This window comes from Drepanopeziza brunnea, assembly GCF_022702325.1.
Source record: "Drepanopeziza brunnea f. sp. 'multigermtubi' strain 214-2 chromosome Unknown ctg4, whole genome shotgun sequence".
In the NCBI taxonomy this organism is placed as follows: Eukaryota; Fungi; Ascomycota; class Leotiomycetes; order Helotiales; family Drepanopezizaceae; genus Drepanopeziza; species Drepanopeziza brunnea.
The window spans coordinates 1263722-1289564 of record NW_027094067.1 but is presented as its reverse complement, the minus strand read 5'-3'; the positions used below and the strand labels follow the sequence as shown (position 1 = coordinate 1289564).

General features: G+C 47.0%; 2 protein-coding genes across 2 annotated transcripts; one reads left to right on the top strand and one right to left on the bottom strand.

Annotated features, from left to right (window-relative positions):
• Positions 1-1027: 1027 nt before the first annotated feature.
• Positions 1028-4139, bottom strand: L3040_003155 (uncharacterized protein; the record flags this gene model as incomplete). Its single annotated transcript, XM_066154362.1, has 5 exons — positions 1028-2497; positions 2545-2852; positions 2903-3263; positions 3315-3725; positions 3978-4139. 5 exons carry the CDS (start codon positions 4137-4139, stop codon positions 1028-1030), a joined length of 2712 nt encoding a protein of 903 aa, XP_066012332.1.
• A 19396-nt stretch (positions 4140-23535) lies between these two features.
• L3040_003154 (uncharacterized protein) lies at positions 23536-24391 on the top strand (the record flags this gene model as incomplete). Its single annotated transcript, XM_007293632.2, has 3 exons — positions 23536-23652; positions 23754-23841; positions 23967-24391. The coding sequence occupies 3 exons, from the start codon at positions 23536-23538 to the stop codon at positions 24389-24391; spliced, it is 630 nt and encodes a 209-aa protein (XP_007293694.2).
• Between the last annotated feature and the right edge of the window lie 1452 nt (positions 24392-25843).

Here is a 25843-nt window from a genome sequence, read left to right as displayed (position 1 = left end):
AATTCTCAAACCTCCTTAATCCCTTCCATTCCTCTCTTCACCTCACCTCTCCTCTCCTCTCTTTATTCCATTTTTTTTCCATTTTTTCCATAATTTTTTTTTTCTCTTTTTTTTAGAAATACAAAAAAATGCCACCCTCCAAACCCTCCAAACCCACCACCTCCTCCACCACCTCTCCCACCAACACAGCCCAGACCCAGACCCAGACCCAGACCCAAAACAACCACGCACCAGCGCCAGCACCAGCACCAGCACCAGCAGTAGCCAATCGGTTATACGAGGAGAGGATCGAGGAGGAGTAGGTATGCGAAGCGCGAGGGAGGCGCTTAAGACTTGATGACAGACTTTAGCTTTTACTTTTACTTTTACTTTTACTCGCTTCTCGACTTTGAGCTCCAGGGGATGGTGAGGATGGATGTGAGGAGGATGGGGAGATGAGGAGATGAAGGGATGAAGGGATGAAGAGGATGAGGAGATGAGGACGAAGAGATGAGGATGAGATGAGTTCTGTTTGAGGATATAGGCAAATGTAAGCAGAGCGAGACAGAGACCAGAGGTAATCAATCATAGCGGTATTCTCGATTCCGCTCCATCTTCTCCAATCATGTGTCCGAGTTTTTGGTTTTGACCTCTAATCATGCAAATTCTCGCAATGACAAAAGCAGTAAAGTGCACGGAGAAACGACCGCAAGAGGGTGCAGGTCGGCTTAAAGCAACTACCAAAGGACCTCACGGCGCTATGTTTGGCGCACCTCCGTCTCGTAGATCAGTACAATGCATGCATTGATAAACCAACATCATGCTGTCTAGCTATATATGTAGCTATCTCATAAATTGCTTCAAAACACGAATATTCCCGTCCAACTCCCGACTGCTAACCTCTGCAGCACAATGATGCATAAATCCAAAAATCGTGTTATGCAATTCTGGTATATCATGACCTTCGTAAATTATCCCATGGCGCTTGAATTCGATGCAATCCAAATATTCAACGCCCTAAATGCCCGTCCAGATGATTAGCTAGTACCTACGAGTCGAGACCGCGATCACCGGCTTTAAGAACCAACACGCTGGCCCTAACACCACCAGAAATGATAGCTTCAGCAATAGGACCAAGCGTCTTTCGCATCTCCGGATTGTGGGTCTGAAAGGCTTCGGTGATGCGCACATGGCTACGTCTGCCGACGACAACCAAATCACCAGCGTTGTTAGGAGATTGCCCGATTTCCTGTCTAGCATGGCTGAGGCAGTCCGTAATATGAGTAGTAGTAGCTACATCCACAAACACAACACGGCTAGCCAGGTCCGAGGATAGAGAATCGCGGAGCGTGTGCAGGAGCGCTTTGTCTTGAGCAGCTGTAGCGTACAAGGTCTCGGTGTCAATTGTCTCGTGAATGGTGAGTTTTGAAGAATTGGCATGAAGGTCGGAGGAAACGTCACTGCTCGTAACTTCTGGCTCTTTGAAAGATTCGGATTTAATCGGGCTGTTGAAGTGGGCGATGGTAACTGTGATATTGCTGTTCTGTGCAAGCTGGAGCACAAAGCGTAGGGCCACGCGGTCGTCCTTCCCGCCAAGGAATGGGAAGAATATATGATGGCTTCGATCGACAACAGGTGCAGCAGCTGGCTCGCGGTGGCTTCGCTTACTATGGTTGCTGAAAGTTCGGGTGAGCTTAGGGGGCTCTTGACCTGATGTTGGGCCACCGAAGCCACGGTTGTAGAAGACTGCTGTATTGCAAGTAGCGGTCTCAAGCGCTTTTTGAATGAAAGCGTCTTGACTTCCTGAAGGAAGAGAATCGTGCTGCAGGCCGAACTCTGCCGAGTTGTCCACATCGTTCCATGGAATGAGAACAAGGTCCGGGGAATGATCCGCCGCCTGACTGGTCAAACTCTCCGCGTAGGAGTCCTCAGGTACGACAGACACGTCTCCAGAGACAGCAACATTATTCAGCTGTGCAAAAGTTCGGAATGCATTGACAACGGGGTCTTGGTAATCATCCAGCTCTGAGCTCTGCATGACCGAAGACGTCCGCTCTGTCAATTCCAAGATGCGTACACCATGGACCTCGAAAGGACGCTTGGACGATGGCATAGTGGAGCCATCAGCAGTTTCACCCTCGGGCACTGTGGAAAGCCCAGAGGTTTTCGACTTGTGGACCTTTGTGCGGACAGTGGCTCTGTCATTGGCCAGTAGAGTGATGAACGTGAACAGGCTGGGCAGGCTGTCAAGTCTGAGGTAGACAAGCAGCTTCCGGACCTCTGTACTACGAAACTTGTCGAGAGATTCTTGGGGACTGGCGCCGCTGGATCCGCCATGAAGCAAGCGATTTCCATCCCAGTCGATCTCTCCTCTCTTCCACGCCTCAAGCTTCTTCTGGTACCAGGGTGGGAAGAGTGCTATAACAAGCGGTGTCGTTGCAACAGTGGTGACAAGGGCCATTACAACAAACATCGTAAATGTTCTCGTCGAAAGAATCTTGGCTTGAAGACCGATATTCTGTGTCGTCAGCACCTTGACAATTTGGATATGTTAGTATCACTTACGAGAACAATTAGTTCGACAAGACCCTTGCAACTCATCAAACATCCGATAGTGAGACTTTCACGCCACATGAGCTTGTTGGCTCTAGCAGCTAAGGTTCCACCGATGATCTTCGCAGCAAAAGCAATCGCAATTACTCCAATGACATAGCCCCAAGTCTGAGCATCATCTAGCAGTCCCAAGTTGGTCCCAAGTCCAGACAGCGCAAAATATAGGGGTAAAAACAGAACCGAAATGAGGTCTTCAAGTTTCTCGGTAAGTTTAATGGCGAATCCACCTTCATGAGGACAGATGAGCCCGACAATGAAAGCTAGAAAATCGTTAGTTTCTGATGGAACGTCCCAGGTTTAAGCAACTCACATCCAAAAATGGCATGGATTCCAATGCTTTGGGTAAAGAAGGCTGATGCCAGAACCATAAGGATAGTAACAGCCATCACGCCTTGCGACGGACCATTTTGAAGACTTCCCGAGCGTCGCAGGTAGATCAAAAAGACGGGGCGAACTGCGAAGACGAGGAAAAGAATCCACCCAATGGCACATAGCAGAACGTAGAGTGCTACGATTCCCGAACCATTGTTGACTAGTGCCACGCACAGGGCGAGTAAAATCCAGCCGACAACGTCGTTTCCAACACCGGCAGCCAGAACTGTGATGCCAACGGAGGTGTGAAGGATATTGAGCTCCGTAAGGATACGGCATAGGACTGGAAAAGCTGTGATCTAGAAGTGCATCAGCTACTTGCCGTCCAAGGCTTGCAACACAGTTCTTACAGATAAGGCTGTTCCGATGAACAAAGCGTAGACACCAAAACTAACATGCACAATTCCAGGGTCACTTCTGAAATCGTGGTACAGACCATATGCGATGGCGCAGCCCAGCCCAAAAGGTAATACCATTCCGGCGAAACCCACACTTAACGCCACGCGCCAATTGGAGAGGAACATTCGCATGTTGACTTCCAGCCCGACCAAGAAGAGGAACAATATCAAGCCCAGATTGGCGACTAGGGTCAGGCCCGGCATAGATTCGGGCGGAAAGATGTGCTCTTCGAATCCCGGGATCCTCATCAACACGGAAGGGCCAAGTATGACTCCACCAATGACTTCCGCAATGACTCTGGGTTGTCGAAGCTTTTGGAGCGGGTAATGGAGGATACGGCAGAAGATAATGATAATTCCTGCCTTGGGAGCATGTTAGCTGCTTGCTTACATTTTTTCATTGTGGCAAAGCACAAATGACTTGCGAAAGACGTTGATAGCCCTGATGCTGCAGAAAGTCGCCGCAACTGCGAAACGCGAGGACTCGAGCAACACCAACCGATCCGGTATTCTCCGAATCAGTAGGGTACCTGCAGCCATGTCCCGGCGCGGCGGGATTTACCCATGGGCCAAACCTGCCCCAATTGCAGGAACAAGGCGAGGAATGATCTTTACCTGGATGATAAACAGGACATAAGGGCTTTTGGGACTGTAGACAGTCGGATCGAGTCCCTCGAGGATTCCTCCTTGCGGGGCCGCACGATTGCCACCGGTAGCCGTAGCAGAGGCTGCGGCGGAGGCTGTCCTCGACGCCGAGGCCGCGAGTGAAGAGGACATGATGGCAGACTGAAGCTTATTTGCTCTGCTTTGCTCTGCCTCGCTTTGCGTTGCTTGCGCGCCGTGGGAGAGCGTCTGTGTCCGGGATGTTGGTTACGCCAGAACAGTATGGAGAGGGAGAGAGAGAGGAGAGAGAAGGGGCGAAAAAGGGATGAAAGAAACGGGAAGTTTGAAAGAGGACATGTATTATATATGTACAAGACGGATGGCGAGTCTAATGTCAGCGCAGGTCAGACGGAAAGAGTACAAGAGGACGCGGCGTCGCGCTGAGCATCTTGGCCGAGGGTAGTAGATGGTACACAGGTCAGGTGGAGTGGATCTCGATGGCGAGGGGAACCCTTGGGAGACGCTAACACTTTTACTTCCGTAAGGACGTGCATACGGAACTCCTGTACATACCGGTACGGTACTGTACTATAGTAATACCTATACTACGTAGCTTCTTTTGTCGGAACGCCCAATCTATCCATGGCAATACATCAATCATACCGTACTACAATACAACACGCTATACTACACTGCACTGCAATAGCGGATTGGGTTTCCACCCCGACGTTGGCCAATCCAGACAACTTTTCCATCATGTGGTACACCCACTCCTTTGCCACGTTGGTGTCTTGATCATTTAATATGTTCGGTAGAACTCATTGGCCGTGTTCTTTGAACAAAGAGGCGGAGAGAGAGAAAGATGTACGGAATGTGAGATAATAGGTGTGCATGCCATGCCATGCTAGGCATGCCGTGCTTGCTCAAGGCTCGAGGCTCAAGGCTCGAGGCTCAAGGCTTTGTCTGGTCTGGGCAAGCATTGGCGCTAGAAACGCAATGGTGCAGGCATTCCTTGACTCGTCCGCATCTTCCCATACAAATGTTGTTTGGAACTTTGGTCACGTTCGCATTCGCCTTCACCCCCGAAGGCGACGAAAAGCTTCAGGGATTTCATTCACATGTGGCGGCATCAGAAGACCTCAGGTCGAGGAGAATCTCCGCTCTGGAACGGGTGCTGGGTGGAAGGATCGACTCGTGAAGGGGGCTTGGGAAGTCAGTCATCTGCTTCCCAGCTTGTCTCTTTGAGGGGCTGGAGGCGTCGACACAATTCTGGACATGGCTTGCTCTTCTGCAACTAAGTTCTCATGCATGCAAGAGCTGCAGTATACTACGTAGTAAGTAGTAGTAGTAGTACGTTGTACAGTACTTTGGAATCGGCTCAAGAGTAAACTCAAGAGCCAAACCCTAAAGGGCCCGGAGGATAGCCATTTGTACCAACCCCCACGATTTATACTCTCCCTTGGCCCGGCGGAACGGAACCTAAAGGCGGACCTTTCACCACCGTTCAAGCGTGAAGTGTGAAGAATAATGAACGAAAAGAGATGCGAGCATTTTCAAGGTCAAGCGAAAGAACAATGGAATCAGCGACGTATACGGAGTAGGTCGCGATGTTCTCATCCATATTGTTTCCCCCCGTAGGCTATTGTACCTTCCGCAAGCCAAGAGTCAACCCCTCTTTTGCCTAGCTAACAGAAAGCTTGCCTACAGTCAAGTATTGACCCCGAGCTGATACCTCGGTACTAGAGGGATTTAGCATAGCTGACAGCTCCAGCTTTCCCACCTGTTTTCTTCCCAAAAAAACATATTAATAGATCCGTCCACTCCAATATTAAGGTACCCTGGTCCACCTTAATCAATCTACTACGCAAATGGATTTACGCCCCTGCCGACACGCTTTTTGACGTGGAAAAAAACGAGAAAAAAACCCCCCCCCAGAAAAGCTGTCAAGACTTGACTTGACATCTTTCGCCCTTACAGGTCTTTTTGCTAATTTTTTTTAGATTTTCCCGAAAGTTTTGCGTTTTCTAAAAATAGATAGCAATGCTTATTACTCGTGCGGCCAGTAGGTACTACGTATATTCCCATGTCGCAATCGTCTTAAACATACGTAGTAGCAAAAGTTTACCGAATGGACTCCAATTTTAATCGATAAGTAATCATCGGTTACCTTGAATTTAATTTGTAAAAAATCCCGACCTGGCGCAGATTCTTTTGGAGCTTTTAGAGCTTCCGATCTTACTCGAAATGATCGATTATGTCAGGAGCAGAACCCACTCGGAGGTAGTCGGAGGCTCTGCGGGCTCGGCTCGGTCACCTGCCCACACAGGTCTCATTTCTTTAAGAATCCCCTGGAGTTCAGGAGTTTAGAAGGCTAGAGATCAGTCTGGATATCAACGGAGCCTCATCGGAACCTCGAATAGTGATTCCCTATCATTGTGGACCTTACAGTTATCGGGCTGTGACCGAGGCTGATAGGAAACTCGAAAAATGTTAGAATAACCTGTTTCTCATCTCTCTCGAATATAGACTGTATTATCGCGCTCAGCGATACGAAGCGAAGGATCGCAAAAGTATTGCTCGATTAAGCTGTTTTGCGTCGTAAATCAAAACAAAAGGAATTACTCGATCGCTATACCTCCGTAAGCTAGTTCCAAAAGAGCCGAAACCGGTTCGTGGTCTGCAAGTTCTCTACTTAGCAGAGCTGAATCTTACTCGTGGTCTGCAGGTTATGCAAACCACTGGCAGGTTGAAATCCATCTTCAAAGTAGCTTAGCTCGCTCCACTGATTTATGTACAAGGTACAGAGGCTTTTGGCTTTGAACGTCAGTTGATAAAGGGTTGCATAATAAGGTTGCATAGTAGGAGGCTGTACTACGTATACCGAGTAGAGTTCGCAAATAATTACTAATACTTTTAATTACACTGCGCTATAAAAGATACAAACATCGTATCGCGAATTGATCAGCAAAATCAAAATTTTATAGCTTGAAATCGAGAGCAGCATCATGTTTCTGTACAAAATATATTAAGCGATAATGCTAATATCGATCTTCTTCCTCATCAATATGTGCCGATCCATCTGCTATTAATTGATGATTTGTAAGTTGGAACGTCACCGATTTATATTGCTATTGAAGCAAGAAACCCCGGTTTTAAGACATTTCGGCATTTTCAAGTGCGAGCGCGAATAAGAGTATATTACTATGATCGGTGCAGTGGAAACCCCCTTGCAATGGTTCTTTCGTAATGCGCAAAGCCACTTGCAAAAAACCTGCAGAAATCCACCTGCAAAATCCTGCCAAAACTCTTTATTGTACTCGAAACACCACCAAGAAAACGTCGTATCGATTGGGTTTTAACACCACTAACTAATCGAGAAACGCCGCAGAATCAGATCCCTGCTTTAACAGGTCTAAATTGCGGGGGAAAAGGCTATTCGAACAACCTGAAATGAAAAGGGTTTTGCTCGCCGACTTTAGCAAAGACAACTCTTTTCAACACCCGATCATGCTACCGATAGGATAACGTAAGCCTGCGAGCACGTTAATTGGACCGACGATCAATAAGATAAGATATCATTTACCGACGAGACCCGGGCTTAGCTAGGAAAGCATCGGAAAGTTTATGTGGCTCGTCGAGCTAGTAGTACGTAGTGAACGTTGGCACCCCGATTGCGTAACTCGTCGAGATCAACGGAACATCGGATAGATGTTTTGAAAGGGAATTTGCGGAAGATTCGATCGAGTGCCAAGGTTGTTTGAAGAAAAAGACTAGAATTGATTAATTGTAGAAATTACGTAGTATTCGAGAAGAGTATTACGCTAATCGTCAATAAGATTCTGTGCGATTACCCGAAGTAGAGTTTCAGCAAGATAAGGCTAGAAGACACGCTGCTCGGTTCATACTCCGTAGATGTTTTGGAAGCTTGTACTCGGTTTTTCCAGAAGTCTGAAACACGGAAAAAGAGGGTCAGTTTGACAGGGGATAGCAACCAACGAAAGAGCTGAGATCTTATGATAATAAATGGAGAAATTACCGCCAAGATGACTCCATTTCTCTTCCCGTGGTTCAGACTTCTGGTAAAACCCGAATAGTAACGAGCCGATCGGATAGCCTGCTTTATCTCCCGATCGAAACGATTTGGAATCAGATAAAGGATTACTTGAGATTTTTCTCCTATCGTGGACCAACTCCACAATTCCATTGGACAAGCTTGGGTCCGCCTTCTGAGTGGCTCGGTCTCAATGAAACAGAACCTTAAAGCCCTGCGCTATCCTAAAGCACAGACAAATGTCAACATGTAACTTTCTGAATGCCGCAGCCCTGGCCTTTTCCAAGGGAATTGTGGAGTCTGTCCGCGATAAAAAAAAAATCGTGAGTATATTCATAAGAAATATCTCAAGGTTTATCAAAAGTATCTTCGACTAAGAAGAGTTGTTCGCGAAGCGTAGGATTCGATCGAAAAGGATAAAGTTGTTGCTTTAATTAGAACGATAAGACAGAGTTGTTTAGACGTCATCGAGTATAGCCTGGTAGAACAAAAGCTTATAAAAACAGCGAGAACCTACCCTCAGGCTGTAACACTTAGGCCTGTACGCGTGGTACTTACTGGCCGCTCGAGTAGCTTCCAGATCTCAAATAATATATCAATATCCCACCGACTATCAATACACCGCTTTTTCGTATGGGTCTCGCTTATGCTGTTTCAAACGCGTGCGCAAAGCCCGTGGATCTTCGGTAATGCTTCGGCATATCTTAAAACCTAACGAAGTCCTTTATCAAAATACAAGTACGTAGTACAAAAATACAAAATTCTAATATCAAAATGCGAGAAACATCTTCCTCTATCTTAACTCCGTTTGAGTGATAATAGGTTTTATAGTATACTTTGAAAGGATCGTTGCAAAGTGTCAAGTTGCAAGCAAGGCAAATCTTCCGTACTTTTCAATACTTCCAGCCAGGCTTCATGTTGCCATCCCAATCGCGAGGAGCTATATAAGGAGCTATAGAGAAGGAAGAAAAGAGAGGGATGAGAAATGATACTGATAGGTCTTTTTCACAATTGAGGAAACGCCTATCATACTAAACTACGCGTAAAGATTGTTCTTTAATGATTCTGAGTAGATACATTGAAACTTTAAAGCGGGCGTCTTATCTGCGGGCCTACCACGAATGATTTACTATAAACGTATAGTTCAATAATAGTGTATATAGGTCATCGCCTCTTCCTTCAAAAGTTTCCAAAGAGTCTGAAAAGAGTTGGTTGTGATTCTATTTTACGCGTCGAGACGTTGGGTGGAGGTTGGATAGCGTCCCCACTCGAAAAAGCGGTGTATTGACAGTCGATGGGATTAAAGGTAAAAGACACTCTGTACTACCTCATATGCGCAATAATTACCGCCTGAGGGCTAGGAAAGCAGAGCGCTTAGAGTGGAGATTTAAACTTTTGGGCCACCCTCAGGCGGTAATTATTGGGGCTGTACCGTACGAAACTCGACAAATTGGCGCGCGGGGCTGTTCAAAACGTATAATCTTTATTTCCTAGCTGATCAGTGCGTTGACTGCACGGAGGGCTAATTGGTCTACCCGAGATTCTCTTGAAGGTTTGAAGCTTACCAGGGGCGATTTTGGAGATCGAGGGCTGCCCACCAGTCTTTTCCATACTTCTCTTACTTTTTTTTTTTTTTCTTTTCTAAACTCTGATTTATCTAGGTCAATTGGCTTTTTGCGCAGTCAGCGCACTGATCAGTTAAGAGACAGAGATTATACGTTAGTAGCAGCCCCGCGCGCCACGTTGTCGAGTTTGTACGCTACTACTACGTATGGTAATAGTAGAAATATTATATATTTATAAACAGATTGAAGTTTTCAGTAGAAAAGTTTCGGAGCCGAGATAACTTACTACTAACATGCGTGACTACTGAGTAATCCCTACAATTAGTTAGCTGACTTAATTTCTGAAGAAAGGTTTCAGAAGGTAAATATCACTGTACAGGCTTAATAATTACCGCATGAGGATGGCTCAAAGGTTTAAACCTCCACTTTAAACACCCGTCCACTCTCGATTTGCTCTTACTTTGTACGCCATATGCGTCTTGTGTTTCTATGTATTTACGTAGGAGCTAGCTGCACGTCTACATACTTCTCGGGAGGTCATAGGACTAGCCTTAAGCGAACCGCGGACGTTAAACGAATACTACTACCACATATTGCAATCAGACGAAAGATAATATCTCGAGGCAGATGCGGATTCAAAATCCGGATTATTCCGCACCGAGCGACAGACACCCTGTGACTCCGCCTTATTTTCTTTCCTGCCACCTTGACCTTTCGCTGCAAGCATATCTCTGATCTATCAAGTTGCACCCGAACCAAATTTTGATGAAACGCATTCCCGAAAACTTTTTCCGATGTACTTTTAAGCTTGCGGAATCTCTACGCAGGGACATCTGATACTTCAAAGGGGGTTATATCGGGAGCCCTCTTCGTTCAGGCTGCGCCGATGGCGAGATCGATACTGCCTTACGTTGGCCAGAGATTTCTTCGATGGAAACCCTACAGATCCAAACCCAAGTGGGCGTCGATCACTGACGGCTCAACGCGGGACGTCCTCGAGCCAAGGAATTTCCGCTTGTGACGCTCTACGACGCATAGTTAAATGGCATCGTCTTTTCTAGTCGGTGCAATGAGTCGGCTACGGACCGGCGATAAACGCATAATAGATAGAGTATTCCTACTAGCGCAGTGTCCACGTTATTTCTAAGGTATATTTGGGACTTCTATCGTGGAATGCAAATCACAGAGCATTACCTACCCGGTTAAAGACCCTGCAGTATTACACTCCAAAACCAAATCTATTTGTGCAAGCTCCTTTCATCCTCTACTCTCCTATGCTAGCCTTTCCATATCACGATAGGAGGCTAGGGCCGAGCGGAAATCACACCTCCGCAGCGGCTGTCAATCTTGCAGCCCTCTCTTCTGTTACATTTTCGATATGCGATTCCCGCTACTATGGAACACCTCTCCTAGACCTGTTGCAACTTAGCGCACTCTCTCGTCGTGCTGCTGAACTTATCTGAATTAAGGAGTACAGGCTTTATAGCCTCAGCGCGGACTTCTTTGACCACGTCCACCTTATCAGTCTCTGTTCAGGTTGCTTCTATGCTGAAGTGCTCTCGTGATCTGCATCTCAGACCACGGAAAGGAAAGCTTCTTCGCCATACTATTCTTAGGCTCTAGGACAAGAGGAATCGGATTCCGATACACGGTGATCGAGTAACATGGATTGGAATCGCGTCCGAGCAAGTGCGGATAATACATCTCAGTCTGACGAGGCGGAATCGACAAACTATCGACAGACCCACAGACGTGGCATGGTGCTGCCCGTTGCGGATAGGTTTCGCTCCCTTTCAGACGTGTGGCTAAAATCGTTCTTCTGGACTCTTGAGCTCTCTGAAATGAACCGGTTTGTAGGTGAATATTGGAGCTAGGCGAATCGATTCGATTCCCCTTGATATTAAGTGTGAACCGCGTCTGGTCCATCACCTCAAGTCATCAAACCTCCATAACAAAGATTTATGCGGGCACACACACTGTCCCTTGCTTTTTAGTTATTTTGTTAGTCAGTTTGTTTGCCCTTGACTCTAAGGTCAAGGTGCGTAGCTGAGGGCGAAGCTTGGCCTTGATTTTCTGCTGGTTCCCTCCCAGAGCTGGCTTATTCAAGGCGAATAGATTATTTCTGGTTCTAGCAAAGCAGCTAGCCAGAACAGAGGAAACGCTCGGCAAGCTAAGCCCAGAGTGTCTCTACCAATACCGAGAGCCGTTCTCTACACCGAGTTCCCCTTTCATTGTGATATTTGTGACCGGAGAAACGATAAGCCACTTGCAGGTTGACACCAGGGTATTGTAAACACCCTGCTTGCCGTGCTTCCTGCCAGAGCCATTGGGGCCGCACTCGACAGGGCCCAACTTCTAGAGGAGGGCACACACCCAGTAGCTAGAACAAGCAACGAGCTTTCCACCCATCTGTTTTGCACTTCTTTGTGAGGACCATGAGGTCTAGCCTTGTTGTCGGGCTTCTATACGACAGCTCTTTCTTGGTGCTTCTACAGTATTCAACAGACCTGATACGGTGCTTCCTCGTCCCGAAGCGCTGTCCTCTCGAGCTCAGCGATGCACTCGAGATATATTGATAAGCGCGCCTCTTGGGCGTAAACAAGCCCCCGTCGACCTGCCAGCTCACTGCAGAAATCGAAGTCGAAACCTCCTTTTCTTTTAAGAGAAGAGAAGTACCTGTTTCCTATGAGCTGCTGTCTTGATCTCCCAAGAAATCGACAGGTGAAGACACGAGCATACATTTTCGCTTGGTTCGCTGTAACTGTAATCGAATCGCGTAACACCCATTTCCACGACGAATGTTCATGTATATATATATTTCATTTTGCCTTCGCTCAATGGAGAGCCGTTTCCGAGCCACTTCCAGTTACTGATTCAAACGAAGAGCGTCTGACAAGAGGATTTTCGGGAATCGAAACCTCGGTTTGGGATTTGATCTCTTCGCAACCGAGTTAGGAAAGAGGGGCCAGATCCTATTCTTGCGATGCCTATGATTCTAATTCTTGGACCTTATTCTCTTCTCCTTCTTCTTGATTCTTAGACCTGAAAAGAGGCGGAGGGGGGTTTGATGGGAGGCTTCTGGGTCGTTGACACTTGTTAACTTGAGCTGCCAACTTTATTTCCTCTGTTAACGTACGTCCATACACTCCACCTTCTCCAATACGGCTCTTCTTCTTCTCTCTTTAATAGTATACGCGTATTCCATCCCCGTGTAATTAATTCACTCCGCACTATTCGTTCCTATCATGTACATACTGTATCAATCAAGCGATCTTGCGGCCTGCCTTAAAACCTATCTAGCATCATTAGAAGTTGGGATGCTTAATTTTCTTCAGCACCATGTAAAGTCGGAAAGGAGGAATAAGAGAATAAAGACGAAAGAGAACTAGAGCTCTTCTTGCTACAACCCCTCGTTCAAGATCGATCGGACATACACGTCGCCCCTCAGACCACCTGCGCTTCTCCTCTTCCTTCTCCCTCAATACCCGTCTCTTGCTCTCCCCGTGTCGTGTACGTAATTCGTACTATTTCATATCCTTGATTCTTCCGAATCGCCCTTCATCAGACCCTATATCCCAGGAGGTAATTGCTGGCGGCGTGCCGGCCATGGCTTCTGAGGCCAGGTTTGGAAACACACCTGGCACCAAAGCGGCAGGCAGGAGGGATCGAAGGATCGAATGCATGTGCTTACATACAGGAACAGTTCTGTGGCATTGCGGATCCTGAGTCTCGATCAGATAGATCTTCCAGCGAGCATGCACGCCCACTCGCGAGCAGAGCCCTTCCTGATTGCATTGATTGGCAACTGGAAAGTTTTAGGAAGAGTGGCATTGAGCAGCCTGCATATAGGTAGAAGCCATTGAAGCTGTATACTAAGTAGCTATATTCAACAGTGATCAATCAAGCAGTCGCTCCTCCTGATATTCAACATGGAGTAGAAGGCGTGATCGGGCAAGCTTTTAGCTTCCAGCCTCTGTCGTCGCCAAAGTCGTCTTGGTAGCAATGAGATGAGCTTACGCATGTGCCAAGCCAGAAACATAAGCAGGCTGGGTGCCAGTGTCGGCGCGATATAAGCTGACACTCTCCTGATTATCGAGAGGCAAATAGTCATAAATACCCACAGACTCCTTTTCGAGACTCTGCGAGACCTCGATTACAGCAAGGGATTTCCGACAACCAAAGCAATACGGATAGAAGGAGAAGCCTGCGAGGGTTGTTTATACTACGCGAGTGCGTCGGGCCTTGGTCATTGACTTTGTGGGTTTGCGACTCCGATCTTTAGGGAGGCATGTTGTGTTTAAACACCTTCGCACCGACGCAGACGGAATCAGATCAGGACCATTCTGATCGTCCAGTCAGGATTTAGAACTGTGGAAGTGAGTTTGGGGGTCGTGAGAAAGAGAAAGAGTCACAAGGAAAGGCCTTGTGTATGGTAGTCTCGGGGTCGAAGCGAAGAGTAGAAGGAGCAGAAAAAGTGGCAAAGTCAGTCTAGGCTGTGCTGGAAAGGAATAAATAGAACAACTTGCGAAAGGATGCGGTAGGAAAACATGAAGGGAAAACAAATCGCTAATAGAATGTGTTGTGCAGGAAAGAGTTCGACGAGATGCAGCATGGCCAGACAGTGAGTGCGACGTTCCAGGTTCAGGACGCTTAAAACATTCGAGGACATACTACACCCAGCACCGGTTCGAAATCACTTGGTCGACCACGCCTATCATCCCTCCTCACTGCCACGAACATTGGCGCCGTGGTCCTCCTTTCACTGCCTCAAATGGCGTCGAGCAGAAGAACTGAATGGTCCCCTTGCCTTCATCCGCGGCTGCACATCCGTTCCAGCCTCCAGAAATCACCTACTTATATCCGCAGAGCTAGCCTCCGCCGCAATCCTTCTTTCGCTACCCTCGCGCACGACTCGCCGCCCTGTTTGAATCCACGTTCCCCAAACAGGTCGGCGGCTCCTAGTCAGCCTGGAAATCGCGGCTATCATCACGCGGATCGAGATGCGATACCAAAAATAACACAACGCAGCCAACTTCCTTCATTCAAGCCTGTGACGAATTCCTGCTGTCCTAGTCCTGCTTGCTGTGCCTCTTCCCCTCCGACGAGAGAGGAGGCCATGATTTTTCCTCATCCGCAGATTCGCGTAATTAACCCATCACCGAGCTCCGCCATCCCATTTCGGAGCGCTGCAACGCAGCCCGGTCGTGTGCCCGGGCAACTCTACTCGGTGACAAAAAAGAACCGGGGACAAGGACGGGCACGGCTCAACAAGCCACCGTCCGTCGTTCGATCTATTTCCCCCATCTCTCTTCTCCTCTCTTCCTATAGGCCTCTTCGGCGAAAAGGCATGCAGACCCCCATCGATCGCTCCCCATGAACCGTTTCTCTGCAGAAGAAAGGCAGAGAGGAGGAAGGCCCAGAAGAGAAAAGCGGCCCGTCGTCGTGCAGATCTGTCTACCAACCGGGACTTTCCAGATTTGCTGTGCCGCACACGCACTTGCAGCTAGCTGTATGCACGAACGGCTATTTGTCCGCTTTACGACGCAGCCAATGAATGAGGCATTTTTCTCGTCCGGAATCCGATTTCACACTTCCCTGCAGCAGAGCAGACATGGCCGTCATGGAATCAACGATGTTTGCCAGAGCCGCCATGGAAGCGATGTAAGCGCCCAATATATATATATATATATATATATATGTATAGACCGTCTGGCAGGAGAAAGCACCAGCCGACGAAGAGCCCAGCCCCCAATTCCTGACGGAAAAAGTGCCTGGCGCATGCATGCGCGGCACGTAAGGAATACCTAAAGAAGATATACGAAGTATATATATATATATATATATATATATATATATATAAATGGGCGATCATTTCCAATTTCAAAGCTAGCTTGCTTGCTTGCGCATGCGTGAACTTGATTTGCTGGCCGCGCTGATAAGGCTGGCTGGCTCGTAGATATTGCGATCGAGGGAGGCTGTGTATGGTACCTATATGGTACGAGAAGAAAACGGCACGGCACGGCACGTGAGGAATGGGGAATGGCTTGCGAGGCGCAGAGAGCCACGTACATACGGTGAAGGAAGGAAATCGACCCGTCCCTCTCCCGCCCCCTCCCCACCACGACGAGCTCTTCGGAAGAGCCGACTTGTAAGTGTTCGCGAACACAGTAGACGGGAGATCGAGGAGCAGTGGGAAAGACACTTACAGCCCCCCCTCCCCCCCTTCTCTCTTGTGCGCCGATTCGGGATCGATTGACCGACGACGACTGTCGTGACTGTGTGTGTGTGTGTGTGTGTGTGTGTTCCGATGTCGTGCCTGCAGCAGGCAGGATTCACTAACGGTCTCGCGTCTAGCTACACTATATTGCTGTAGGTGCCACGGCGGAGGGGGCAGATAGCTAGCCAGCGAAGTAAGTCCTGTGCCTGTGGAACAGGGCGTGGAAGGAGAAGCGTCCAGGAAAATGTTCTGTGCGGATGAGCGGATTCGGATTTGGGATTTCGACCTGCTTGAGATGATGACGGCCTTGGGGTCTTGGAGGCTAATGGGAAGCCGGCGAATGGATGATGTGTGCTGTGTTTGGTTTCTAGGCTACGAGTTAGGTAGCGATGTTGATGTGCTGGACGTTGAAGCGGTTGTGTTTGTGGATCTTGCTGGCAGGACTGCTTGCTCTACGATTATATATTATCTCGGTTGGGTTAATTCCAGAGTCCTTGCCCTGTGGGATTATCAGTCGGGAAGCAGAGAGAACTTCCGCGGAGAGGAGAAATTCGAAGATGAGATAAAAGTCCTCTTAGTATCTGATATCGGGTTCGGGTAGATAGGTAGGTAGGTAGGTAGATAGATGATAAGCGAGATGTTTATTCCTAGTGCCTTTCATCTATTGACAAACGATATACCAACACCACTCAAACCAGGAGCAATATTTTAGGTTCCATTCTTTCTTCTCGCGCATTGCGCCAGGAGCCATGGCCAACCAAGCCCGCTCTGTGATCATCACTAGTGAGTCAGTCGAGCCTACCCCCCTTCGTCTTCATCGAGCTCCTACCCACCCACCCACCCACCTATCGATCATCTGCCGCGGACTCCAGGAAGGGGAGGGAATTCCTCCTGTGGGTGAGCCGAGCTGGCAGGCAGCAATCCAATCCGCAAAGGCGGGAGTCCGTCCCGAATCCACAGACGACCCGACGAGCAAGTACTACGCGGGGGGACAAACCATTCTTGAGGGCCACGACTGCTCATGTCCGGGCTTCCTATCGACGTCGTATCATGGACCAATCAGATGGATCCGCTCCCAGACATCGGGAATCCCTGCATCTGAACCATCGTGCTTCGGCTGGGAAATTTGAAGTACTTACAGCGTACCCATCCATCAGTTCAAGCATCATGGGGTGAAGTGGAGATACACATGTAAGGTAGGTAGGTAGGTACTTGTTTGGAGACCCGTGCAAAGGCTCTCCGGGCTCCTCTCGTTTCTGGCCGAAAGCAAACTAGCCGGCCGACGGGTGGGCTCGCCGACGCCCGCTACTCGTAGGGCTGGGTCATGGGTCGTGGGTCGTGGGTATGCTGGGATAGCGATGAAAGATTGCCGTTAATTGCACTTGAAGAGGTTAGACTGATCGTGGAGCTCATATACGGACGGATATATCGACCCTCAACGAAGTCTAGGCATCGCATTTCTGTTTTCTTTCTTTCTTTCATCTGCTGATATCAGATATGACTGAAGCTCGATGAATAAAAAATAAAAGAATTTTTTTTAAAAAAAGATCGCCGTCGCTTGCGCTTCGTCTGCGCCGCGGTCAAGAAAAGAGAGAGAAATGAACTGCATCATCATCATCATCATCATCATCACCTCCTCAGAATCGACGCCCCCTTTTCCCTCTCCCCTCTTTGTCTTCCTTCCCCTTCTAACTGTAGGTATAAACTACGAAAGCCGACTTTCTGCACATACCCGGTCGAAAAGAAGAGAGAGAAAGAGAGAGAGAGAGAGAGAGAGAGAGAGAGAAAAGGCTGTCGCATCAATCAGTAGCCGTCGCGTCATCGCGGCCAATACCCAGCATACACACACATGTGCGCTTCATCAAATTCAGCCTTACATACGGTACCTACACTATCTACTTGCAGCCCCCCCTCCCCCACCCCCCTTCCCCTTCGCCGACTATCATGCGTCGTGCCCGCGGGGGATCGGAGGCCCCGATTGATGGGCTCACTATGTGTATGTGTATGGTATATGGTGGAAACAATAACAACACCGCGAGTTGCGGAGCGCTCACTGGACGGTTGCGCGCGTCCACGTACAAAATCGGTGATGGGGCGGCGGTGTGTGTGTGTGTGTGTGTGTGTGTGTGTGTGTGTGTGTGTGTGTAAGTGAGGGAAGTGTCACGCTGCGTTAATGCTGCGTTGCGCTGCGTTGCGTTGCACTGATATCGGCCGGCCCGTTACTTACCTCCATAGTACAGCAAGCAAGTAAGTAAGTACCTAGGTACTTGAGTATCACAATCTCCACGTGCGCTTCACCATATCCCTCGTGTTAATATATATATATATATATATATATATATATATAAACTCATAGATATAGAACTATACTCGTCGGGTTACCTTGAACTTCAATTTGTAAAAAAAGATTCCGACCTGGCGCTACAGCAAGTCGGTCCATTCTTTTCGAATTAGGTTTGAGGAAACCGACGATTACTCATAGATGTATAAATATACTCATAGACATATGAATATATTCATGGATATTAATAGATATATATAGATATATATATATATATAGATGTAGACACACCACATCGCACCACACGACATTACAGTGATCAGGCCGTGTACCAGTAGAAGCTGCATAATAGAATCAATCAAGTCAACAGACAAGTTCGGATATCTATCCGTCATTGTATCCCTCCCCACCCCCCTAACCTGGGGAGGAGGCTATGATTCTCTCTACCTTGTACCCGTACGAGGCGCTTTTCACGACCCCTCCAGCTCTCTCTCGCGGCAGAGAGTCAGTCCCAGCAGCCGAAATCGAATCATCGACATGCGGCGCCTCCTCGAAGACCTTTTTCTTTTCTTTTCTTTTCTTTTCTTTTCTTTTTTTTCTTTTTTTTTTTTTTTTTTTTTTTTTTTTTTTTTTTTTTTCATTTTTTCATTTTTTTTTTTTTTTTCCCCCCCTTTTCACCGGCAATTCCACACCTCTCCCCTCCGTTTCCTTTCTCGCCTCCCCCGCCGACCACGATGTATACCCGACGGGCGTACTCGATGGGAGAGCAAGACCACGCGGATCTGCGACCGAGCGAGGAACGGGGAGGAGAGATACGAGGGGCCTGGCTGGCTTGATCCGCTCGATCTCATAAAAAAACCAAAAAAGGAAAAAAAAAAACAAGGCTCTCCGAGAGCCTTCGCGAAAGAGCGCTTGGTATCAACCTACCGACCGATTCGACACGGGGTGCTGAGACCGCGAGCCTTCCCCTGTAAGTAAGGTAGGTAGGTAGGCAGGTAGTCATCGACGAGAGACGACCAACCCCCCCCCCCCCTCCTCCCCCCGACGTGAGAGATCCTCTTGGAAATGCTTTTAGAAGAGGAGGTCTGCAGAGGAAGGAAGGAGTTTTTCGCCATGAGTGCGGGAGCAAAGGAAAGTAATAGGAGGGATAAGAATAAGAATGATGATAAGAATAATAAGAATAATAAGAATAATAAGAATAATAAGAATAATAAGAATAATCAGAAGAATCAGAAGAATCAGAAGAATCAGAAGAATCAGAAGAGTCAGAAGAATCAGAATAATCAGAATAAGAATAATAATACTCAAAAAAAAAAAAAAATCACCCGTGGCTGTGCAAGGCAGAGAGAGCGAGAGAGCTCGATTCCTCTTCCATCTCGATTCCTCTTCCATCTCGATTGGACGGGGGAGGATCGTCGCGTACGGTAGGTACCTTAGGTACCGGTATGCCATTCCTTTTCAGTAGGTACTCGGTATAGGCACGGCCGCCGCCACCGGGCGAGATTATCCTGCTACTACCCGTACGTACCGTGCGTAGGGGGGGTCCTGGAGATCTACCTACTACGGTACTATCTACGTACTATAGTATCTACTTAAACGTCGCGTTTCAAGGAGCGAGCAACAGCACAGCACAGCACAGCACAGCACGCCCGGACGTAAATAACTCCTCCTGCTGCGGCGACCACCTCCCTCCCTCCTACTATTATTACAGTATGGTACAGTACTAAGTACCTAGTCGGGAGTCCAGTTACCTACCGTATCCTCTGGTTTAAATGAGACCTTGGCAAGCCGTGCGGGGTGGAGTCAGCCAAGTAGAGAAGCGAGAAAAATGGATTACTCAGCTGACAGTATTCAACGTCGAAAAGTTGGTAAAGGTCAGAATCAAGCGAATTTTAATATTTTCGATCCTTTTTTAAATTTATTTTAATATAAATTTATTTTAATAGATATAATTAAATATCAATTGCAGTTAAATCTATACTTTCCATTACTTTCGACCAATTTCCATATTCGGTTCCATCTTCGTCTACGTATACGATTTCTTTTGCAATTGCTTCGTGCTTTTTTATAAGCAAATTTTGCTCTTGTGCTACCCTTTTTTCCTCAACTTTAGTATCGTTTTCGCTCTCTTTACGAGCTTTATCAAACGATCTTAGCATATCGATTAATTCGGAGTTTTTCTTTGTAGAAAAGCCTCGAATATTGCGTTCTTTTATTAGATCTATTAGATCTTTTCTCTGCAATCGCTCGTATTCGTCGCATTCTACCCATTCGGAATCTATATTCCAATCGTTATCTTGAGTATCGTCGATTACGCGATATTCGTATCCTTCTATCGCTTTATCTCGAATATTCCAATCTCCTATTATTAAATCAGGTAGATTTTTAATATTTAAAAGGTGATCTTCGCTGCCGTCGGCGGCTAAATATATACCGGTATCGCGAAAAGATTTAATAACGAGGTCGTTTGTATTGCAAATACGATCCCAAGCTTGCGCGACCACGTGAGTAAGCATAATTCTCTTATCACTAACAGTCCATTTGGTATCGGTTGGTTTATTTGCTTCCTATTGCCAAATATATTTATCGGTAAGCTCTCGAAGGTGATTTTTAAAAGTTTTGTTGATATGAGTATCGAGAGGCTAGCAAATTCCCGTCATCCCCGGAGGTATCATCGCTATTTCGATATTATTTTTTCGAAAAAGCTTTTTGATTTCTGTCGTTTTATGAAAAGCAGCACAATCTAAAGCAACTAATAAAGGATTGTCTTTAGTAACTGCTGTTTGAGGGACTAGCTCTTCTTCGATCCATTTTAATAATAACTTTTCGTTATTATATGCTGATTTGTTGAATTCGATAGTAACTCCAGGATTATATTGTATTCCTTCTGATTTTTCAATCTCTCCTCCTAATTCGGATTCTTTTCCGTGGAAAATTAATTTCGGTTTTAATCGTCCGATACCGTCTGCGAATATATATAAAATAAGAGTAGCTTAGCGTTTATTCCATCCACTTCGGTCTGATTTACCTCCTACGGTATGTGCACCTTTTATATTATAAGTGCGACCATCTAAATATTCAAATGGAATCGGAGTTTCGTCGAAATTTAAACACATAGAAGGTTTGAATTTATTTAATAATCGAGGCTCGTATTCGTTAGAAATCGATGGTTGCGAAACCTTACGAATACGGCGAAGAAAATTTAATACGTATCTTTCCGTATCGACAGGTAATTTTTGAGCCTATTTTTATTAATATTAATAATTGATTATATTAAAAAATAATAAATATACGTACGATTTTTGTAATACAACGTAAAGTAAGGTTATTTCTTTTTAAAAAACCTTGAAACCAGCCACTTGAAAAAAGAAATACTGATGCATAATCAGGGTATATTTCAGTGAAAAGTCTAGTAGCTTGCTCTCTAAACCACCATTGTTTTATAACAATATTCGTCGATCTTTTTTCGAGGAATTCGTTAAGAAGTTTTTCTTCCATTTCTGGCCAATACGGCGTCCAATATTCAGAAACTCTTCGAGAGCCTTTCGGAGCAGCTAAAATCTTTTGTGCGCCGTTTAAAGTGCACCATTTCATCATAGTAGATTCTCCGTATTGAGGGAATTGTATTTTAAGTTGCTCTTTCGTCGGTTTTTTCCATTCTATTTGTTCTTTATTAAGATTATAATATCTATATCTATATTTTAAAAAATTAATTATTATTATCTTTTTTTTTTTAAAATAGAAATATATACCTGTATTTTAAAAAGAACTTAATTACTACTAGCTTTTCTTCTCGAGTCGGATTAAGCTTCTTTATTATTGGCCCTATTTTTGGAGCTGGACCAGCGTTTTCATCTTCTTCAGGCTCGATCCCGTCTGAATATACGTGTATATTTGGTCCGATATGAGTTTGTAGCTTATCTATTGTCATAGATTTCTTTCCCATTCGTGCTACTTTAGGAACAAGCTTATCGTTGCTCCATTTTCTTTTTAAAACGCTTTTAACGCTTCTTATAGAACTAGAACTAGCTTGAGAGCTAAAAGAGGTATTTGCTGAGAGTAGATCTGGTGGTTCTGGCGGTTTCGGTGGAATTTCAAAGGTGGGCAAAGACATGTTGGCATATCAAGATGTAATAGCAATGCAATTCTATTCATTTTGGCGGCTCAAATGCTATAGATTTTGATACTTGGCATTTCTGAGTCATCAATTCCTGCCAATCGGTCACTTGTCGCCGGTGCCCGTCTCCACCACGCACGGCTTGCCAAGGTCTCATTTAAACCAGAGGATACGGTACCTATACCTACTTATTTCCCGACTTGCTCGTCCGCAGCCTCTCCAGGGTGCGCAGGGGCCACAAAGGCAAAGGCAAACGGTCCGTCCGTCCGTAAGATGAGGATGAGCGAGGCTGTTGAGTCTAGTCTGGCCCCCCCAAGACCCCTCCCTCTACCGTACTCGAAGTTCGTAAAGAGTAACTAACGCTACTACCAACTACTACGTACCTACCCTTTCCCCCCTTCCCCCCCCCCCAAAAAAAATTCTACGCGAGAAAATAGCTACCGTACTACCGCATACCCTACCCTACCCACGTACCTAAAAATAGCCTTCCCCCTCCCCTTCTCCAAGATACGTAGTAGTAGTAGGCAGGCTACATCCCAGGATCCGTCCGTCCGTCCGTCATACAGTAATAGAAAAAAGGGCCGGCCGGGTGTAAGTAAAATAAGGTAAAAAAGTAAAAAAATAAAAAAGTAAAGTAAAGGTAAAAGTCCGTGCGCCGCCTGCCGCTCGAGATCTGCAATCATCATTTTATTTATGATTATTATTATTACTATTACTATTCTTCTTGTTAATGTTAATGTTAATGCACTTCCCCAATCAAGATCCAATTCCAGATCCAATTCCAGATCCAATTCCAGATCCAATTCCAATTCCAATTCCCCAATTCCGCGCACAGCTTATTTATAGCCCGCCGAGCGACGTGTAAATAAAAAATAAAAAACAATAAAACGGGATTTGCGAGAGCGAGAGAGAGAGAGAGAGAGAGATCAGATAGATATATATATATATATATAATAAAATAAAATAGAATAGAATATAGCAGGAAAGGGGTAAGGGTAAGGGAAAGGGGAAAGAGGGTTGTATATATTTCCCTTCTCGCACCTACCTACCTACCTTCTTATTCGGTCTCTTCCCACTCACCACCCTCACCACCCTCTCCTCTCCTCTCCTCTCCTCTGCCTGCTTGCCTGCCTGCCTTCCTTCCCTTTCGCCAGCTCGCATCGCATCACATCACATCACACCTTTTCTCTCTCTCTCTCTCTCTTATATCTTAATTCCTCCCCCTCCCCGATCGCAAGCCCATTCATTTCCCACACACACACTCTTTTTCTCTTTTTTTCCTGTTTATATATATATATATACACACACATATTTCCTTCCGAATAATTTACCAACCACGATGCTGCAGTCGAGATCCATCTTCGCGGCCTTGCTAGCCCTGAGCTTCTTCTTCAACGGGGCACAGGCGTGGTTCTGGCGCAGCAGGATAGTCATCGGCTACGCCATCGTTTCCGAGGTACGTCCTGCTCTCGAGTCCGTCTGCGTGGTGTATATTGATATATGATATCATATACTTAAAGCTCGTGTGTACTATACTGATCACGCGCGAGATTACAGGAGCAGGCTGCGCGCATTAATCAGGATCACAAGTTGGGCTTACAGGAATTCTCGTACACTCCTCAATTAGGACCTGGCTTTTATCTGGGTGAGTTGATCCCCCCTATTAATTTTTTTTTTTTTTTTTTTTTGAGACACGTATCGACACGTGTGTGACATCGTCGTTCGCACCTCCTTTCCGACGCGGAGAGAGCTAACGTGGTGGGTGCCCAGTCAACAAAATTGAGAACCTGATGAGTCGAGCCGGGAGTCGCTACTGTGCGGTCCAGGCGCGGAAGTGGAAGGTGCGACGTATCGCCAAGGTCAACATCCCCGAGACCTACGACAAGATGACGCCGCGTGGTGTCCGGACCCAGAGACTGTGGGCCAGGGACGAAAAGGTCATCGAGGAGTATATCCAGACGAGGGCCCTGATCACGCCGCCCGAGAAGGCGCTGCGCTTCGCGTGGATTATGGGCCTCGAAGGGGAGCTGCAGATGGCCATCCCGGCGAAGTTACTCAGTGACGAGAAGAGCTTGTATTTGTATGCTGAGTGCTTCGAGACCGAGCGGGAGCTGGCGGAGTTTTCGAAGGAGGTGATCAGGTGGGACACGTGGAAGATTACAGGAGATCGTGGACAGAAGGGCTGGCTGAATTAGGGTGGCATAATCAGAAGGGAAGGGAGGGGGCGCGTTAATGACACGTTGGATGAGAACTCATGTACATACCAATATCTGCTGCAATTCTGACTACCTATTGATTCCGCCGACTCGGCTGAGGATGTGAGATGAATTTCTAGCCTTCGGCCCGGCCCTTCGCAGGCTACGGGGTAAGTGCATGGAGCGATTTTCGCTGCCGAGTAACTCACTGGGTTATCCTAAATATCAAGTCGGCGCCACAGCCAAGAGGTTAGTACGGTGGACCGTTTGAAGAGATAACGATCATTCACTAAGTACTAAGTGACCTTGCGAAATCCCGTTGTGAAAATTAACTCGCTTAACTAAAAGTGGGGTTAACTCGGGAGTTGCGCAAGTTGAGTTAGCTCGGCCCCAAAATCCCTCTCATGAGGTTGCATCTTTCAATCCTACCTCATATGCATATTATGCCCTAGGTCGTCTATATGCCGTTGGAAACACAACCCGTGGGAGCGTCAGGGGGGGGGGGGGGGGGGGGGGGGGGGGGTGGCACCTTATCTACCCCTGGAAAGCTCCAAAGGGGAAGCAGATAAACAAGAGTTCATGTGCTTGGACCTGCAGCTCGACCAGTATGTCGGACTTGCATGATGAGAATACTTCCGTGAACCGTGATTCTCTCAGGGCTGTGTGTATGCTCGATCCATTTGGCGACCCGAGCCCGAGCCCGGTGTGGGTCATGACTTCGGTGAGATTCCTTACGTAGAAAGATCCGTGATGACAGACGATCGAGGCACGGGAGGGAGATTTAGCGTTTCAAATGTACGCTAAGAGGCTGTTGACCCGAACGCCGGGTGTAGGTTGCAGTGGCAAGTGACGAAAGCATAATATCAAGAGGCAGAGATACCAAGCGAACTTGAAGGAATCTGATATCCTCCTGTCGGATCGATGGACCAGGTACTTATCCGTCATGAGAGTTTCCTGCGAAAGGAAGACCGCAATGTTCCATCATCTTCCTGACTTGGATCAACGATCAAATCCCTCAAGGTGCCCCAGCTAGAAACTTGATGCAGGTCCAATCCGTGGCTGACTGCAGGCTGCGTATAGCGGCGGAGCAAAGGTGCCATCTCCTTCGGAGCCTGTCTAGGTATGTCCGGAGGTGATGATGGCACGGCACTTCGTTCCAGAATAGAAGCAGGAGTGAGCATTCCCGGTCTCTGATAGGCCGCGAGGACGTCTCCAATCACCGTCCCGGAGGAAACCACGGAATCATAATGGATCTATCAGCATGAATGTACCGATGAAGAACGTGGTGCTGTTCACTGCCTCCACGTATTCCTTCGATCCTCTCTGGACCGACCTATTCGAGACGGGCTGAGCGAGGGCCGGTAGTTATCACCGAGGATAAGGAGACAGGCAACATGATTCGACGAGATACTGTGACTCTATTCCAGGACATGACAGACGAAGGTAGAGTAG